Source organism: Rhinolophus sinicus, chromosome 8 (genome assembly GCF_057876585.1).
Source record: "Rhinolophus sinicus isolate RSI-liver-muscle chromosome 8, RSI-T2T, whole genome shotgun sequence".
Taxonomy (NCBI): domain Eukaryota; kingdom Metazoa; phylum Chordata; class Mammalia; order Chiroptera; family Rhinolophidae; genus Rhinolophus; species Rhinolophus sinicus.
This window is the reverse complement of record NC_142508.1, coordinates 59,862,385-59,882,037: the sequence shown is the minus strand read 5'-3', so window position 1 is coordinate 59,882,037 and position 19,653 is coordinate 59,862,385. Positions and strand designations below refer to the sequence as shown.

Below are 19,653 nucleotides of genomic sequence, written 5' to 3'. Positions count from 1 at the left end.
CCCAGCACCCTACCTTCTACTCATTACACCAGACCCACTAGCCCCTTGTTGTTTCTAATATGCCAGATACTTTCCCTCAGGATTTTTGTATTACCTATTTCCGGGACACTCTACCCATAGGTACCCCTTAATTAACTGCCTCACCTCCTTTAAGACTGTGCTCAAATGTCACTTTCTCAGTGAGATCTATCCTGATTACCCCATTAAAAATTGCAACTCACACCCCTACACACATACATTCCTAATCCTTGTGATCCTTCGCTACTTTTGCCCCTAGCACTGGTTGGTGCTCAATCTATAACGTGTGTTGAATGAATGAATGAATGGAGGTATGCAGGACTTGAAGATTGGGATCAGCATAGCACCAGAATGACAGGGCCAATCAAATTCTCCAGTCTTAACCCCAAGGGAGAAAGTATTCAATCGGCTGAAGGACTTGCCACCCTGGGAAAATTAAAAGTCCAGTCCGTGGTAATTGCTTCAGTCTCTGTCTTGTTGGCCAATCCCTCCCATCTCAGCAGCATTCCTGAGGGTACCAAGGCTTTTTTGCTCCAGTTCTTTTTTTCCTTATTTTTTTTTTAGACTTCTTTTTCTTAGAGCAGTTTCAGGTTTACAACAAAATTGAGAGGGAGGCAGAGATTTCCTATATGTCTCCTGCCCCCACACATTCATAGGCTCCCCCATTATCAACATCACTCACCAGAATGGTACCTTTTTACCAAGCATGATCCTGCACTGACTCACAGACCCTCAAAGTCCATAGTTTACATTATGGTTCACTCTTGGTGTTGTATGTTCTATGGGTTGGGACACATGTATAATGACGTATGTCCATTATCGTAATATCATACAGAGTACTTTCACTGCCTAAAAATCCGCTGTGTGGGCCGGCCCGGTGGCTCAGGCAGTTGGAGATCCATGCTCCTAACTCCGAAGGCTGCCGGTTTGATTCCCAAATGGGCCAGTGGGCTCTCAACCACAAGGTTGCCAGTTCAACTCCTCAAGTCCCACAAGGGATGGTGGGCTCTGCCCCCTGCAACTAAGATTGAACACAGCACCTTGAGCTGAGCTGCCTCTCGGATGGCTCAGTTGGTTGGAGTGCGTCCTCTCAACCACAAGGTTGCCAGTTCGACTAACGCAAGGGATGGTGGCCTGTGCCCCCTGCAACTAGCAACGGCAACTGGACCTGGAGCTGAGCTGCGCCCTCCACAACTAAGACTGAAAGGACAACAACTTGAAGCTGAACGGCACCCTCCACAACTAAGATTGAAAGGACAACAACTTGACTTGGAAAAAAGGCCTGAAAGTACACACTGTTCCCCAATAAAGTCCTGTTCCCCTTCCCCAATAAAATCTTAAAAAAAAAAAAATCCGCTATGCTTTGCCTATTCATCCCTCCCCTTCCGACCTCCAACCCTTAGCAACCACTAATCTTGTTACTGTCTCTATATAGTTTTTGCCTTTTCCAGAATGTCATGCAGTTGGAATCACACAATATGTAACTTCTTTAGATTGGCTTCTTTCACTTAGCAATACGCATTTCCTCCATTTCTTTTCATGGCTTGATAGCTCATTTTTTAAGCACTGAATAACGTTCTATCAGATAGGTAAACATGAAAATGATTGATTTAACCCTGTACAGGTGAGGGTAGCAGGGTGGGAGTTGCTGGTAGGAAACAGTGACAAGAGCAGTCTTGACACCATTCCAGAGAATAAATTGGTACTCGGTTTTTAGAGTAATTTGGCAGTTTCACATTTCAAACACAAATGCTCTTTGACCCAGCAATTCTTTTAGGAACTGCTATAGACACACAAACTCCGTCATCTCCTGGGGGTTCTCCAAACCCAGGAGCCTGGATTCCCAGGAGTGTGTCTTCTGTTTTGTCAAGAAACCTTGATTCCAAGGAGACCAACAAGGAGTCAAGCCTCCTTGGGCCATGACCCAGTCCCTCAGCTTTCCTCTGCTTTGGTTCCTTCATCCTATACTTAACTCCTATTCCTCCTTCATTTATTCAAACCAAACATTTCCTCTTCAAAGAGGTCTTCCTGACTCCCCATACTAAGGTAGATCACCCTCTACCTATTCTGACTGTTTTTTTCCTACAGCACAGTTGACATTTAAGATTGTATATTTATCTGTAGGACTATTTATATAGGGTCTGCTCTCCCCACAAGAGCAAAGGCTGTGACTGCTCTGTCCGCCATTATGTCCCCAGAGCTTGGCACTGGACCTATCTCATTGAAGCACTCAACTGGGGACTGCCTGTCTGTCCTGAAACCTGATATGGGTCCCCCCAAGGCCAGGGAACTCACCCAGAGGCTTGCCCAGAGCACCCCATATGCAGAGAGCAAAGTCCAGGAGCCGGTCATCCCCATCCTGGGACCTCAGGAATCAGGTAAGAATGGATGAGATATATAGCAAAGGCCATTAACTGTGGCCATCAATACAATCTGTGACCAGAGCGGAGGCAAATGAAACTTGTGGGATGCCACGTCAGGCTGGGCTCTGACACCCCCTTCTCTCCCCCCAAAAAAACCTTCCTGGACCTCGCTAAGGATCAGGGTCTCCCTGTTTTTAGCCTCTAGCACCATGAACCTCTTGCTCATCCTTCTTTGCTTGAACATAGCACATTGACCAGGACTGTTCCTAGGCTGACTCCTCCACTTGACAGTGCACTCCTTTCAGGCTGGGCCTGCAAGCTGCTTTTTACCCCAGTGGCCAGCAGAGGGTGGAGGACAGGGAGGGACATGCAGGGAGGGAAGTTGCTATGTAGTGGTAGGGGCCCCAATGCCCCAGCCAATTGCCCAGCACACCCCTCAATGTTCTGGTCCTTGAGATATTTGCAGTCAAATGCCAGGACAGCTCCTGATACCCAGAGATCTATGTCATCGCCAGGGAGAAACAATCTGGCTTTCCAAGCCTCTGATGGGGTCTTTTGCTGCATGCCCAGTTTGGTTTACCTGTTGGGAGTGTAAGTGTTATTGAAGTCGAAGATATGAGTTTGAGTCCCAGCCTGTACATTAAACTATATGACCCTATTCTTTCTATTACACAGAGTTGCCATTAATAAATCTGGGGTTTTAAATACCTTCTCCATGATACTGTGAGCGTGGGTTTTATGGAGCCTGAAGCTCCTACAGCTTGACAGATCCTCAAATGAGGAGTCTTGATGCTTCAACTTCAAGGTCAATATACCTGTTCTCTGCAAGAAAAGCAAAAAATGCCACATCCCCCTTGCCCTGCTTGCTTTGCAGTGAAGATGTGGGTCTACTATCCAGGTCCCACCAATCTAAGGCCATACCCAGGCTGAGAATCAGAAGCTAGCACCCTCCAGAATCCCTTTTGGTGACTGATGGCAACAGTGAGGGCTGCTCCCATGTCCAGAGAGAATGAGCACAGTTCTGGTGGCAACTGTCAGTCCCCAGACCAACTCTGTGCCCCAGTGAGATTTGGGGTATTCTTTTTTTTCTTCTTTTTTTTTTCTTTAAGATTTTATTGCGGAAGTGGAACAGGACTTTATTGGGGAACAGTGTGTACTTCCAAGACTTTTTTCCAAATCAAGTTGTTGTCCTTTCAGTCTTAGTTGTGGAGGGCGCAAGCTCAGCTCCAGGTCCAGTTGCCATTGCTAGTTGCAGGGGGCACAGCCCACCATCCCTTGTGGGAGTCGAACTGGCAACCTTGTGGTTGAGGACGCGCTCCAACCAACTGAGCCATCCGGGAGGCAGCTCAGCTCAAGGTGCCATGTTCAATTTTAGTTGCAGGGGCCAGAGCCCACCATCCCTTGCGGGACTCGAGTTGAACCGACAACCTTGTGGTTGAGAGCCCTCTGGCCCATGTGGGAATCGAACCGGCAGCCTTCAGAGTTAGGAGCATGGAGCTCCAACCGCCTGAGCCACCGGGCCGGCCTGGGGTATTCTATTTGTGTGGTTTCAAACCCGCTGTCTTGACCTTCCTAGAGATTTTGAGAGCTTTTTTGTTTGTTTGTTTTTTCCTTTTAATTATTTACTGAGCACTTGCTGGCTCTCACTTTCTGAGCTCAGTACTAAGCCCTCTCTACATATCCAGCATCCCTTTAATAAGACTTTGCTTCCAGAGCTCGGTATTGTAGCTTGCAGTTAGGAATCTTACTCTGCTCTCCCCCAGGGCCTGGCCCGGAAAGACCAAGGGAAGACAGAACCGCCCCAGAGCCTTTTTTCTCCCAAACTCATAGCAAGCCTGATCTAGTTACAGTCACCCTGCAACCTGCCCTCCAAGCACTCATCCTGCTGCCAATCTCTTGCTCTGCCACACGCTCTGCCTGGCTTGCTGCCCCAGGCCTCCCCAGCCTTCTCCTTCTCCACCTTTTCTCCTCACTGCCTCCCTCCAGGCTTATCCAGGAGGCTCTCTAGATTCTGCCAGTTAAGCCTGGAGCTCACCATTTCCTGTATCCTGCTGCTGTGGCCCCAGTCATGGCTGCTTGCTCTTCCCTAGGGCAAATAAGATGGAAAAATCTGACACTTCTTCGTCCAAGAGACAGGTCTCTGCAAGTCTGATTCATCCTCTCCTCTAGATTGCAGCCCCAGAGCAAAGCCTCCCTCCTCCCTTCATCCTCCTTGTTGTGTGAACTTGGACAAGTCCTCTCACTTTTGTTTGTTTATTTGTTTTGCTTGTCAAACTTTATAGGCTGCAAACTCTAATCTGTGCCACACAGGTTAATTATTATGTTTATTTCTGTAGGTAGGATCTTTCCTGTCAGGACAAAGCAAAAGTTCACTTTACCTGGGCAGGTAATGGGGGTGTATGGGCTTCTGGGAGGTGGGACAGAGAGAGGCTAAGGGGGGACCACATGATGAGAGCCACCTTATCTGATTTTTTGAACATACAGGTGAATATAAATGTCAACGGCTTTGATACAGTGTGGTGCCAGGCACGTGGTGGCAATGGAGTCTGAGGTGTGTGTGGGGACATGTACAGAGTTCATGGGTCAGCGCACCACAGCGCCCCTACACTTCCAGGCGGGAGGAGACCCCCTTCTTAGCTGCTGGATAATGCATCCCAAGGGAGGAGAGAGATAAGAGGAAAGAAAGAGCTTGAGTAGGAGTCAAGTCGTCTGAACTATTCCCTGTGCCCGGAGGAAGTGGGGGCACGGGCTTTGCTTTCCACGAAGTGTGTGCCTGTTGGGAACCCAGCTCGAAAAGAGGACTCGAAGGAAAGTCAAGAAGTGGGGGGAAAACAAGGAGTCTGGGGTCGCAGTCCTCGTCTACTGCAGATGAGGACTCGCAAACTCCCGGCCTCTCCAGTAGTGGCCTGTGCCCAGGCTCCCTCCCCACCATTGTGTCCCAGCCCTGGCAACAGCCATAACTGGGGACCTCTGCTAAGGCCCGGGGTGCACGGAGGTGGATGATGCCCAGCTGAAGCTGCTCGGCCCCCGCGGCAGCACCAGGTCCAGGGCGAGGTCACGCTGCTCGTCCTCGGAGAACACAGGCCGGTAGCCCAGCAGCTGCAGCGCGCCTGCACACAGCTCCTGCACGCGGCGGATCTTGGCAAAGGGCAGTGTGTGGCGCCAGGCCTGGGAGACGTTGAGCGCATCCCTGGACGTGGTCTTGAAGGCCTCCTGACGGGCACCGGGCCCGGACCCGTGCGTGATATTGTGGATCCAGGCCTCGAGCTGCGGCGTGAGGCTCAGGCCTGCGAAGGCATAGAGCGCACGGATCTCAGGCAGGGGTGCGCGAGCCAGGTCCTCGAAGCGCACCAGGCGGTAGCGGCCGCGCAGAAAGGGCGGTGGCTTGCGGGTCGCGGCCTCGGCGATGCGCACGTGGCTCCGGCACACCTCGCGCACCACACGCAGGCCCGGGTCAGCCTCCACCCACGTGCCGTTGGTGCCCAACACAATGCCGTTGTCGCGCGCCAGTGCCTTGGCCGTTTGCTCACGCGAGCGCAGCACCGCCCGTGGGTCGCGCACCAGGTGCACGACGCGCAGGTTGAGCGCGGGGTCGGTGAGCAGCGGGTAGAGCACCTGCAGGTTGAAGAAGCGCACCTCCTTGAGCACCACGTGGCTGTAGGAGCGGCAGGCTTCCTGCGCCAGGCCGAAGGGCCTCCGTGCGCACAGGGGCTTGCAAACCGCTTCGCTGCTGATGGCGCCACGCTGGAAGGCGCTGCAGGCCGGCGGCGAGCACAGCGCACGGCTCACTGCCCACTGGAAGAGGTCGGACAGGTTGCGACGCCAGGGCAGGTAGGCGTCAAACACGTCCATGTCGCACAGGAAGACCGAGCGCACCAGGTCACGCACAGCCATGTGCAGCGCAGGCGCGCTGCCCTGCGACAGGGTGGTCCACACGTGCCATGCGGGCTCCATCAGGTAGAAGACATCGGGGTGCTGGCTGAAGAGCTGGCCCACGAAGGAAGAACCCGAGCGCCAGGAGGACAGCACCAGCACGTGCACCCGTTCCTCGCCACCCACTGGGGACGTAGGCCTGGGCCTGGAGACCAGGAAGAGCAGGAGGCCCGTCTGCGCCAGAAGCAGCATGGTCACCGTTGTGCTCGAGATGCGCGGCAGCCACATGCCGCCAGCTGGGGGTGCCTGCGGGAGGACAGCACAGCCGTTAGGGACCGTGGCCAACTAGCCCATCCTATACCCCAACTCCTGCCCAGTGATTGCAGGAAGCAGCCCCAGGAATGTGACGTTAAGACGTAAGCCATGATCTAGAGTCTATGCAGAGCAAAAGCCCAGTGGCAGAATACTATGGGAAATAAGCTCCCTCTCTCCCTCCCTCCCTATCTGGAGAAGGAAATAATATTTTTGAAACAGAACTCCCACCTTTCGCTTAAGAATTCCTTTTAGGGAGACACTTTTGGGTTGTTTAGCTAAACAGCTTGATGGGTGATTTGGCTCCCTCAGGTTGTATGCTGTCTTTTGGCCTGTGATCTTGGACCAATCTCTGTGACTTAACTTACCCATCTGTAAAGGGGGTTAATATAGTACTAGAGTATTGGAATGAGCATGGTGGGGAGGAGGAGGTACTAACTCCCATGACTAATATCCTCTACTTTATACACACTGTGCATTGTTTGAATGTTTTTAAACAAGCAGATACAGTGTTTGTTATTAAAAGCAAATAAGCGAAATAGACAAAGAACCAACTGTTGCCATCACCCACAGGGAGTGAAGTGCTGCAGAATGCATGGACTCCAGAGGGTGGGTTTCCTTCTGAAGCCTCGTGAATTTGCAGAAGAAATTAGTTCAGGGAGAGGTAGGATAGAGCCAGAACAGTGGGGCGGTGAGAGCAGCATGAGGCCCCTGGCCACTGCTTACCCTTTCCCTGCTGAGGTTACTCACCCCTGTCCAGGGCTGCCAGGAACGCTGCCCGCCTCGATCACAAATCCATGGGAGACGCTCAGAGGGGACTCATGGCCTGAGAAAGCAGGAGGGAGGCTGGATTAGAGACCACAGGGGGAGATAGCCTGGTACACTAGGAAAGCTCTGCCTTCCCAGACTGACAGAAAGTGAGCTGGGCACATCCGTTTTCCCAAATGAGTATGAACTGACAGTCTCTCCTGCTGGGTGCAGGAGAGAGGGCTGGCTTTGAGTCCCTCCAATGCCACTTAGGAACCTAGAGCAAATGACTCAGCTTCTCCAAGGCTCAATTTCCTCCCTTATAAAATGGGGATGATAAAGTTTAACCTCTTAGGATTGTTGTGAGGAATGCTGCTACAAACACATAGGCGGAAAGGGCTTGGTAAGGTGCCACACATATGTCTCATGTTACTCTTGCAGTGTGGAGCTGTGTCTGGAGAGGAAAACCCACAGGAGGTCTCCACCCAGATGAGAGGTTACCTATGCTTGGAATCCCAGCATTTCCCAGGCCCACCTCTAGCCCCCAACCACCCCTGAGTCCTTTAGTGGATCTTAAGAATGTCATGCTTGTGCTGCAGAAAGGAACCCTGAGCCTCCCACACCTCAAGGTCCCCAAGTTGTCTCCTCTTTGTACCTGTTGCTCCTGCATTGATCTCAAGGATAAGGTGCTTTGGAAGAAGGGACCTGGAAGTTTCCTTCTTGCTTTTCATGTCATGGCTCCCTAATAACCCCCGCCCCATCCATGTCACCACTGAAAGAAGCCAGGGTCTAGATTGTGAGCAGAGATCCCATCTCTACTCCTTCCTTTCTTTATCAGGAAGCTGCTGGAGCGTGTCACCTGATGACTCCAGAACTGCCTCCTGGATCCCACACTCACTTCTGGAAAACCTGGAGGATAAGGAGAGTAGCCACCTATCTGTCTGCATTTGTTATCGCCTCTCCTCAAGCGTGTGCTTCTGCTGAGAACAGGGAGCAGGAGAGGAAGGGAACTCATAAGCCACGTGTGTTGCCCTAAGTCACTTCAAGTGCTAGATGCTTTATATCTACACTATGATTTAACTCAACGACCCCTGAGGTGGGCATTATGATCTCAGTTTCTTAGGGAAGGACCCAAGAGTTGGAGAGACAGTAGGAAGTTGGGACTCTCCCCCCACCAACCCCAAAATTCCATTGCTAAGTTCCTGGCACTTTCTGATCACAGGCTTTTGTCCTCTCTGGTCCCTGGGAGATCCTTGCAGAGTGCAGGACCTTGATGCTTTGGCTCAAATACAGCTGATCTGGCCAGCCCAGCCCTCCCCTGGGAGAAGGATCTTGAACACAGGCCAAGGTGTTTGATACCCGCAGTCCAGGGAAACCAAAGGTCTTCTTAAGTGACTCACACAATACAGGAACTGATATCTGATCCTGTTATTGGAACTCAAGAACTAGGAAGGGGAGTGAAAACATCCTATACCACCGCAAGGTGTCTTGAGAAGTCCACGTCCCCATAGGATCCTTACGTTCAGCACAGCCACCAACTGCTCCAGGGTTCAAAGGCAGAAAGACCATGTCAGGCAGGCACCGTGATATGTACTTTATCTTCACGATTGAATTTTATCCCCTTCAAGTCCCTAGGAGGCAGAAATTTCCCTGTCTGTTGTAACTGAGCCAATGGGCCTTAGAGACATGAATACTCACTAAGGTGCAAGGCAGAGTTTTTTTTTTTGTTTTTTTTTAAAGATTTTTTTTTTTATTGGGGAAAAGGAACAGGACTTTATTGGGGAACAGTGTGTACTTTCAGGCCTTTTTTCCAAGTCAAGTTGTTGTCCTTTCAATCTTAGTTGTGGAGGGTGCCGTTCAGCTTCAAGTTGTTGTCCTTTCAGGGTTAGTTGCGGAGGGCGCAGCTCAGCTCCAGGTCCAGTTGCCGTTGCTAATTGCAGGAGGCACAGCCCACTATCCCTTGTGGGAGTTGAACCGGCAACCTTGTGGTTGAGCGGACACGCTCCAACCAACTGAGCCATCCGGGAGGTAGCTCAGCTCAAGGTGCCATGTTCAATTTTAGTTGCAGGGGGCACTGCCCACCATCCCTTGTGGGAGTCGAGGAGTTGAACTGGCAATCTTGTGGTTGAGAGCCCACTGGCCCATGTGGGAATCGAACCGGCAGCCTTAGGATTTAGGAGCATGGAGCTCTAACTGCCTGAGCCACAGGGCCGGCCCAAGGCAGAGTTTTAAATCCAAGTGCCAGATTCCCAGTGGGAGGCTCTGGGGTGGGTCCCATTCTTAAGCCTTTGCCCACTGAAGCCAGTCTCCCCTCCCATGAATTCTTTCATTTGTAAAGTCTTTGGGGGGGGGCAGTATATATTTAATATATGTTCATTTTTTTTAGAAAAAGTAACACATAGAAGTTGCTCCAAATAATAAATGTACAGATGAGGGCATTGTAGGCTCATGTTTTGTTTGTGAAAATTAGGAAAGGGGTTCCATCATCTGGCAGACACAGCCCCACAACAAAGGGCCACTCAGTCTCTGTCCCCTACACCTTCCCTAGGCCCTCCCCGGAGGCAACCCTATCTCCAACTTCTACCAAGTCTTTGATGGTGAAGATAATGATGATGAAAATAACCATATGCTCAGGGGAGGAGAGTGGAGTCAAGATGCCATAGAATAAATAGAAAGTTCCCACTTCTCCCGATACCCAGGACCACCATCCACAGTGGTCTTTCTCAAGCCACTGAAACTGTTTTGTCCGAAGTTCTTTTGAAATTTTATTTTTGTGAAAATAATCCACATAGCTTGAATAAGCATAAGGTACCCCTGGAAGTTTATCCAAAACAGTGACCATATTAGTTTCTCCTGAGAGGGGAATGGAAGAGCTGGGAAAAGACATTTCACAATAAATCCTTTTTTTGTAACTTCTGAATTTTGACCCATATGAACGTATTACCTACTTTAAAATAGCTATATTAAAAGAAGCTTTCAAATTTTTTTTTGAGGCTTTCAAATTTGTTAGCTGTTTCTTCTGCTTATTACCTTCCTATGTCTTTTTTAAAAAGCATAAATTATGACTATTACAATGTATGGCATTTTATAGTGACTTATAATGAAAGATAAGGGTTTAGCTTCTCTACACACACACACACACACACACACAATTTTGTTCTCCCCCTAGCCTCCTAAGTTTTTTATAATATCTTTTTTTAAAATTAGTTTCAGGTGTACAAAGCAACATAATAGGTAGACATTTACACCCCTCACAAAGTGATAACACCCCTTCCCAAGCTACTACCACTCTGACATTTTATATAACTGTTACAATCCTCTTGACTATATTTCTTATGCTATACTCCCCCTCCTGTGACTATATATATATATATATATATATATATATATATATATATGTACATATATATAAAATAGTTGACCTACAATATTATTCTACTTCAGCTTCAGTTGTACAGCACATTGGTCAGGCATTTGCACAGTGTATGAAATGATCCCCTTGGTAAGTCCAGTGTCCATCTGGCACTTTACATTATCTTTACAACATTCTTGATTATATTCCCCATATGGGGGGGAATATAATCAAGAATGTTGTAAAGATAATGTAAAGTACCAGATGTCTACTAATTTGTTCTTCTAAGATAAGTTTTGGATAAGCCAATGTTCAAAATTTATATGCCTCCATAAAACAGCTCACAGATGAAGTACATAATGCACTAAGAGTACATTTCCTTTCTTGTATAACCTTTGTTTTCCTCGGAGTTAAATCACCTTAGAGATTAGATTTGTAATAGAAGGGTTGAAAGGAATAAAACATAAAGTGAGAGGCTCAATCCAGGAGGTTCAATGTCCAAGGTCCTCATCATGGTGGAGCTGACAATCTAGTTGGGAACATTAAAGACACATCCAGGAGATGGTCAAGGGACCAGATAGTGGTCCGAGTGAGTGGCCCAGACATCCAGTGCCATGTGAGGGTCATGCTAGTCCTGGTATGCATACTGCCTGGATTCTGGCAAAATCCCCCACCTGGCCTCCTGCTTATTTATACTGCAGAGCCCCCAGAGCTGCCTACGTCGCACGTTTTATCATGTCATTCTCCTACTCAGCCACCTTCTGCTTTCCAACCTCACTTCCCATGATTCCCAAACAGCATCCTATGCTTCAGATGATTGGAATCATTACTGCTCCTCCAGCAGGCTCCATGCTTCCTTACTCCTCTGTTGTGAGGGCCCAGCCCTGATTCCCATCAGGAGTCACCTCAGCTTCGTCTGAAGAGACCTCATCTGTGCCTCCTTCAAGGCACACACCACTCTGCCCTGCATAACACTGCCTCCCCTTCTTGTCTGTGAACAACTTGAGGACTGGGACTGTGGTGTTTTCCAGGTGAGCGCCCATTCTCAGGCATCCAGTGTGCTGGACAAGGTTATTTGTGTCCACTCAATACTTGTTCCCCTGTTTTCTGACAATAGCCTCCAGAGTTCTCTTTGAGGAACCACCCTTCACCCACACAGAGTGCATGTGGTTTGGATGGGGCTGACCAACCACCCCCTAGATCTTAGGGGGTCACATGTCTCAAGCCTGGTTTATCTATATATTCCACACACTATCCATTCACTACACTGACTGGCTTAAGGAACGGACATCAGACCCAAGTCCGATCCCAGGATTTTTGTTGATCTGAAGGGAAAAGGGAAACTGCCTGGGTATAAAGCCAACACAGAAGAGAACTGAGCAGAGAAAGAAAGACTGAGAGTCCATGAGCAAGCTGACAGCATTTGGACCCAGCTGTGCAAGATTCACCTATGGGTTTCTCAGTTGGGGAAAATACTCCACTTGTGCTAAAGCCAGAATGAGTTGAGTTTCTGTCACTTACAATCAAGAGTTCTGATTAGGTAGTGGAGCCCCTTCGTGGCATGGGGTAGTGTGAGAGTAACACTATAAAGAAGCATGGACAGAGTTCTGGGGGGGCTGGTCATGCTCTGTTTCTTGATGAGGGTGCTAATTACATGTGTGCTCGATTTGTGAAAAGTCATCAAGCTACACTTTAATGATTTTTGCTCTTTTCTGTATGTATGAGTTTGGACAATTAAGTTCACCAACTCATCCTAGAAAAAGTACTACACACCTCGTCGCTGAATATCACTATGGTCACCTTCGAAGTACTCCCCTTGGGAAGCTATGCACCGACACCAGCACCTAGTCCACCCTTCAAAGCAATTGTGGAACTCTTTCTGGAAGGGCCATCGAGCTGTCTTCATATTACCCTTGATGTCCTGAATGTCATCAAAATGTCTTCCTTTCAATATTCCCTTTCTCTTCGGGTAAAGAAAGAAGTCATTGGGGGCCAGATCAGGTGAGTAGGGAGGGTGTTCCAATACAGTTATTTGCGTAGTGACTGAAAACTCCCTCACAGACAGTGCCGTGTGAGCTGGTGCATTGTCGTGATGCGAGAGCCATGAATTGGCGAAAAGTTCAGGTCGTCTAACTTTTCCAAACAGCCTTTTCAGCACTTCCACATATTAAACTTGGTTAACTGTTTGTCCAGTTGGTACAAATTCATAATGAATAACCCCTCTGATATCAAAAAAAGGTTGGCAACATTATTGCAATAAGTTCCAAACTTAATTGTCAGACCTCATATACCAATAACAAAAGATGAATACAAGTCACGTTTGACTTCTGCAATTACAAGAGGTGCTCAAAGTGGTTACCATAAGCGTCCAGATACTTCTGATGACGGTGAACTACTGCTTGAGCATAGATAACATCTCTTAAAATGTGTGTACATTTTTTTGGCACCCCCAGTATTTGCTGATCGAAATTAGATACTCAGTTGTCCAAATTCAAAGGGAGTAATTCCCCACTTATCCCACATTTCTTTCTGCTGAGCGTCTTAAAGCTACAGTATCTTGTAAATATCCCTGATTTCTTAGCCTGAGAGATATAGGAAGGAACTATTGTTCTACCTAATTTGTAGATGGGAAAACCGAGATAAGGGCCCGGGATGGTTTGCCTTGGCAAGGCCAAGCTGGAGCCCAGGAATCCAGCTCTCTGGGCAGCGCTCTTTGTAGCCCAGCTCTGCCTTCCCTTAACTCAGCAGCTCCTCCTGTCACCAGCTTCTCCCAGCCCTGGCAAAGAATCTAAGGGAGTGAAATGTAATAATAGGTACAAATCCCTGGCTCAGATTTCTCTGAGTTTGGCGTCAGCTGGAGGCCATCCCTGTTCAGGAATCCCAAAGGCCGGATAAAATGGATTCCAGAGGAGGGATCAGAGGGCTTGAGGCATCAGGGGCCTTCCCGGGGGCAAAACAGCTCTAATGGGACCCAGGGCATCCCTTAGGGAGAAGGCTGACAGGGAGGGGAAGAAAAAGGAGAAAAGGGAGAGGAGGCGCAGAGAAAAGGAAGAATGAGAGCAAAAGAAAATACATTAAGGAGGGAGGAAAGGAAAGAGAGAGGAGGAAGATGAGTATTTATGGTGGGATGGGAACAAGGGCCATCACCTCTCTTCTGATTTAATCCTCACAACAACCCTATGAAGTAGACCTGATGCTCATCCTTATTTTACAGATGAGGAAACTGAAGCTTAGAAAGAGTATCTTGCCTAAAGACCCACAAAGCAGCTGAGTCAGAATTTGAACCCTAGTAGTCTAACTTTAGAGCTTTGAACTACATGGCACCAAGTGGAAAAATACAACAAAACATAAGCACATATATACACATACCAATTACGTTAATTGTATATAATACCAATTCTGTTAAAAATGCATGAATATCAAAGGACATCATCAAGAAAATGAAAAGTCACCCATACACGAGAGAAAATATTTGCATATTTGCATATATACAGCAAAGGACTTATACCCACAATATATAAAATGCAGTTATAATGCAACAATAAAAGACAACCTGATTTAAAAATGGGCAAAATATTTGAGTATAAATTTCTCCAAAGAAGATATACAAATAGCCTCTAAGCACATGAGAAGATGCTTGATGTTTTTAGTCGGAGAAATGCAAATCAAAATTACAGTGAGATCCCACTTCCCATCTACTAGAATGGCTATAATAAAAAAGATAATAACGACTGTTAGTGAGAGTGAGGAAAAATTGGAATCTTCATACACTGCTGATGGGAATGGGAAATGGTACAGTTGCTGTGGGAATTAGACAGTTCCTCAACGGTTTAAACAGAATTACCAAGTGATGTAGCACCTCTATTCCAAAACATATATCCAAGAGAACTAAAAACATATGCCCACACAAAAACTTGTTTGTGAATTTTCATAGCAGCATTATTCATAATGGCTAAAAAATGGAAACATCTTAAATGTTCATCAATTAACGAATGGATAAACAAAATGTGGTATATCCATATAATTGAATATTATCTGGCAATAAAAAGGAATGACATACTGATACATGTTACAACATGGATGTACCCTGAGGTGATGAATGCATGACACTGAATATACTAAAAAAAACAGTGAAAGTACTATTTAAAATGGTGAATTTTTTAAGGTATGTGAATTATAGTTCAAAAAAGCTGTTATTAAAAAAGTAAGCAAATACTCGTACGTATAGAAAGAAATCTGGAAGGATGCATGCTGACTATTAGTGATAATTTTTATATGGCCAGATTACGGGTAACTTTTTTCTTGTTAGTGCTTTGTTGCATTTTCCAGATAGTCTACAATAGACTTTTATTATTTTGGTAATCATAAAATCAGTTCTTTTTAGTTGGTTAAGGGAGGCATGGGTGGAGTTGCCTGCTCCAGCTTTCATTGCAGAGAGAGAGCTGCCTACAAATCCATCTCCCAGCTGACGTGGTACCTAGCTGGCCAGAGAAGGATGGAGAATTACCTGTTATGCAGTGATAGGTATCAAGGCCCCCATGCCCACCCTCAGCCGTTAGCTGGGCGAGGCTGTGGCAGAACATGTGCCTGGCTCCAAGCCCTAGCCACATCTGCCATCTCTTTGCTGGCCCTATGAACAACTGTGTGGAATCAGCCAGCGGCAGGGAGGCTGGAGTTGCACAGCCATTTGCCTGCAAGAATCTATTAGGAAATGAAATCAAATGTCTGGGAAAAGAGCCTCAAGTCTCCCTGGCTCAGAGCCAGCTTGGAGGCACTTCAGAGGAGATGAGCAGGTAACACATAAACCCCTTTCCCTGGCTCTGAGCTTTGGGGATACTCAAAGTGCACTTTGCATAGCACCTAATTTGGTCTAAATCATAGGACCTGACAGCTGGAGGGCTCTAAAGTCTGGGGGCTCCCATGTCTTCTCTGCAGTAACACACATGGCATGGGGGTAGGGAGTGCACATTTAGCATGTTCCCCCAAGTGTTGACTGAGCCCTTTTATTAGAGGGATAATCTGGAATGTTCTCTGAATTATTTTTGTAACCTTTTATTTTGATTGATTTTTAAAAAGTATATCATTCTTACAAGTCAATGACATAAAAAGGAAAAAGTGACACTTTTCAAAGAACACAACTCAAAACACATAGCAAGTTGCCAAATGCAACTTGTGGACCTTGTTTGGATTCTGATCCAAACAAATCAACTGAAAGAAGATATCCTTGAGGTGATCAGGGAAATTTTAATATGAGGTCTAACAATTAAGTTTGCGAACTTTTTGCACCAATGGTGCTAAGCTTTTTTTGATATCAGAGGGATTATTCATTATGAATTTGTACCAACTGGACACACAGTTAACCAAGTTTACTATTTGGAAGTTTACTATTTGAAAAAACTCTGTGGAAAAGTTAGGTGACCATAGTGATATTCAGCAATGAGGTATGTAGCACTTTTTCTAGGATGAGTTCACGAACTTAATTGTCTGAACTTCATGTGAACTAGGTATTAGGTGATACTAAGAAATCATTGCTAATGCTATTAAGAATTCTCTTGCTCGTGCATTTCTATACCTATCTTCCCTTACTAGACTACAAGCAGGATCCTGTCTGTCTCCTTAGAGGGAGTAGGGATAGCACAGTGGCTAACAGTGGGAACTCCCCTCAGTCATGTGATCTAAGGCCAGTTACTTAATCTCTCTGTGCCTTTCCCCCCTAATCTATAACATGGGGGAAATAATATAACCCAAGGCCTGGGCTTGATTTGACAATCAAATGAGTTAACATTTATAACGTGCTTAGAACAGTGTCTGGCACATAGTACACTTCTAAGTACTTGTCCAGGAATGTTTAAAATCCTGGGAACTATATTCTATGACTCCAAGGGGATCCTTGGATTTCACAAGGAGAACTCAGGGACGATAGCCTAACCAGGTTCAGGTGACTCTAGCACCCTAGCAACAGAATGTGGCAAGCCAGGTAGGGGCAGAATATGGAAATACAAAACAGAAGACAGTGAGTAGCGGCCAAAAGCCTGGCTTCTGAAGTCAGGCTGGGTTCAAATACTGACTCTACAACCAGTGAGGTGTGCGACTTTGAGCAAGTCTCTCCTAACCTCTCTGTGCGTCAGTTGATACCTTGTGAAGAAGCCATAGCAGCAGCTACCATACAGGTTGGAGAGGAGTAAATGGAACAACCTACACCTTAGCCTCGTCAGTGCTCACTGCGCACACAGCCCACTATTCTTATTAGCTCGGGCACTTAGCTCACTCATGGCTTTAGGGCAGCCAAATCCTTCTGCTTTTTAGGCCTCGGTGTTCCCATCTTCATGCCTCCAGCACAAGACAGAAGAGAAGAGAGTTAACAGTTCCTGGGCACCTATGCTGAGGCTAAGAGAGGTCTCTATTGTTACCCAAGATCCAACAGCCAGAAGTAGGGGCCACCACTCAAATCAGCTGGATCTGGTTCCAAATTCACTCACCAAACTACTTTTCCACAAGAGTTCCCTGGAAAAAGCCCTTGGAAAGCTTTCTTCATTAAAGCTACAACCTCTGAAACTCAAGTTTCAAGAGATATAGGATCCAGCCCCACCTCTAAGCAGTGATCTCACTCACAGCGGAAGCCCCACCGAGACACATGCAAACTAGCGCTGGGGCAGCGACGCCCTTTTCGCATTCTGATGGGACCGCCACCCTCAGATCCTCCCTACTAACTCGGTCCCCGGCTGCAAGATCAACACCGCCCCCGTCCCCGTCCCAAATGAGTCCCTGCCCAGGGTTGTGGCATCCACACCGAGAAGGGACGAACCAACGTACCCCAAAGCTCGCCGTCCTTGTCTGTCCTGGGGCGCCGAGGTGGCAGACACGTCTCTCCCGAGGCTCCGCGAAGGCTGCTTCCCTCCACAGGGGGAACTTCCAAGTTCCCCTCCACAGCGTGCGGTCTCTTCCCTGAGAGTCAGTAGGGACGACTTTGTTCCGTAGGATCCCAAGGCTATTAAGGGGCACGCGGTGATACCAGGGACGGAGCTCTGTGAATACCAAGATATTGGAGGCACCTCAGGACTCAAGGCAGAGGGAACCTGGAAACAGGGCAGGAGTCCCCAGGAAAAAGAGAAGCGTGGTGAAGAATGGGGTTTTGCGGGGGTGGGGGGAGGCCGGTTAGCTGGTTAGAGCGCGGTGCTCTTAACAAGGTCGTGGGTTCCATCCCCGCATGAGCCACTGTGAGCTGCGCCCTCCACAACTAGATTGAAACAACTACTCGTCTTGGAGCTGATGGGTCCTGGAAGCGCACACACACACACACACACACACACACACACACACACACACAGAATGGGATGTTGGGGGCGGGAGCCTGGCTGGGACTACAACAAGGACCAGATTCCTCCTGCCCCCGGGATCCCCACTGGTGCCAGCCCCACGCCCCGCGCCCTGCGCTACCTGTGCGGCCGCTGGCTGCTTGCGCACTGCTAGGCGCTGTCCGCCTGGAGCGGAGCGCACACAATGAAGCGCTTTCAGACGTGGCTGCGGTCCCGGAGCCGGCGGGCGGGAGCCAGGGCGGGAGGGGCGGGACGGGAGGAAGGAAGAAGCCGGTTGGCGCTCCCGCTACCCTCCACCACCACCCCACCGACAAGGACAAGGGGCCACACCTCGGAGGAGGGGCACAGGTGGGCCCTGGGGCTGCAGTAGGAGCACTGTTTGGACGGTGATGTCAAAGGGCACTGACAGAGTCACCTCTCATCAAGCTAATGGGCCAAAACAGTTGTCTGCTCCAATCCCGAGAAAGGAGGCTCCTGGGAGCACAAAAGGCCCTTGTGAAGGAAATCGAATCTTAATCTTGCTCCTCCTCGCTCTCGGCGGCATCCTCGCAGAGAAGTGACTGGGAATCCTGACCGGCTTTCCAAGCCCCCAGCCTCAGCCCTAAGCCAAGTCCAAGGCACGTTGATGCCAGGCGGACCCGTAGCCTCCCGGAGCAGCAGTAGCCGAGCTGCGAGGGGCGGAGACACCAGGTGCCCCTCCGGAGCTAGGCCCGTAGTGGGCTGGCCCCCCTCCTCTCTCCCTTCCCTGCTCTAGCCTTAACCCAGAGGCACAGGCTCCATAGCAGGTCTGGATAAATACAGGATACATTTCAGTATATAAAGCAGATTTCCTCCCCACAGATAGCAGCAGAGTCTAGGCATCTGAAAAACAGGGAATTCCGACCTCTTGTAATTCGTGGTGGGATCTAAAAGAAGTCTCTACTGCTGGAGTATAGATTAGTGCATTCTTTCCAGCATGCGGTTTGGCAAGATGAATTAAAAGGCTTCAGAACAGTCATAAGCTTTTTGAATCAGTAATTCCTTTCTAGGATCTATCTTAAGGAAATAAACCAGCAACGAGGATTTGTACACAAGGTTCACAGGGGCATTGTCTACGAGAGCAAAAAAGAGAAACAACACAAAAGATTAGAGAGCAGTGTGCCAGAACGCCACCAGTGGTAACTTCCGGGTAGTGGAGTTACAGACAACTTATTTTCTTTAGGTTTCTGTAATTACACATTTTCTCTGGGAAAGGAACTTCTTTTTAAAAGCATGAACATGAAGATAAAGAAAGAGGACAATGGAGAATTGCTTTATTAACCTTAGGTGATTGAACCTAAGCGTGACTTTAAGGGCCTCAACTGATTCAAACAAAAACTGGATAATCATTTGGCAAAAGGAGGGATACCTCCCAAATATGAATTGTCTCAAATCCTGACTTAACTAGTAGTGGTTACAGCTTGGTTGATAAAATCCTGTATATTTCTCACCTTTTCTCCTCTTGCAGCTACACTGTGTGATCCAGTTTCAGAAGCTACTAACATCTAATCTGTAAATAATTTGATATTCACCAGACACAGTTGTACTTTTCCAGCCTGTGGTTTCCACATGCCATGTGGATCCCGCCAAAAACTCACATTGACTTGGGGCTGGACCAGGGGACTTTTGCCAAAGAGCAAACAAAATCTCCAAG

The 19,653-nt window shown here is 48.0% G+C and overlaps 1 protein-coding gene across 2 annotated transcripts; it reads right to left on the bottom strand.

Annotated features, from left to right (window-relative positions):
- Positions 1–4,620: 4,620 nt before the first annotated feature.
- On the bottom strand, positions 4,621–19,623 carry LOC109434073 (carbohydrate sulfotransferase 6). 2 transcript variants are annotated; one of them, XM_019710762.3, is made up of 4 exons: positions 18,103–19,623; positions 17,479–17,741; positions 7,317–7,392; positions 4,621–6,560 (listed from the first exon to the last, which is right to left on the bottom strand). In XM_019710762.3, the coding sequence occupies exon 4, from the start codon at positions 6,540–6,542 to the stop codon at positions 5,355–5,357; it is 1,188 nt and encodes a 395-aa protein (XP_019566321.1). In that variant the 5' UTR covers positions 6,543–6,560; positions 7,317–7,392; positions 17,479–17,741; positions 18,103–19,623; the 3' UTR covers positions 4,621–5,354. The 2 variants fall into 2 exon arrangements, with proteins under 2 accessions (XP_019566321.1, XP_019566329.1); XM_019710770.3 differs by having other exon boundaries at positions 17,479–17,690.
- Between the last annotated feature and the right edge of the window lie 30 nt (positions 19,624–19,653).

Bases quoted from the DNA above. Each gene is read 5' to 3' on its own strand.
- LOC109434073 (XM_019710762.3), bottom strand. From the start codon at position 6,542: ATGTGGCTGCCGCGCATCTCGAGCACAACGGTGACCATGCTGCTTCTG.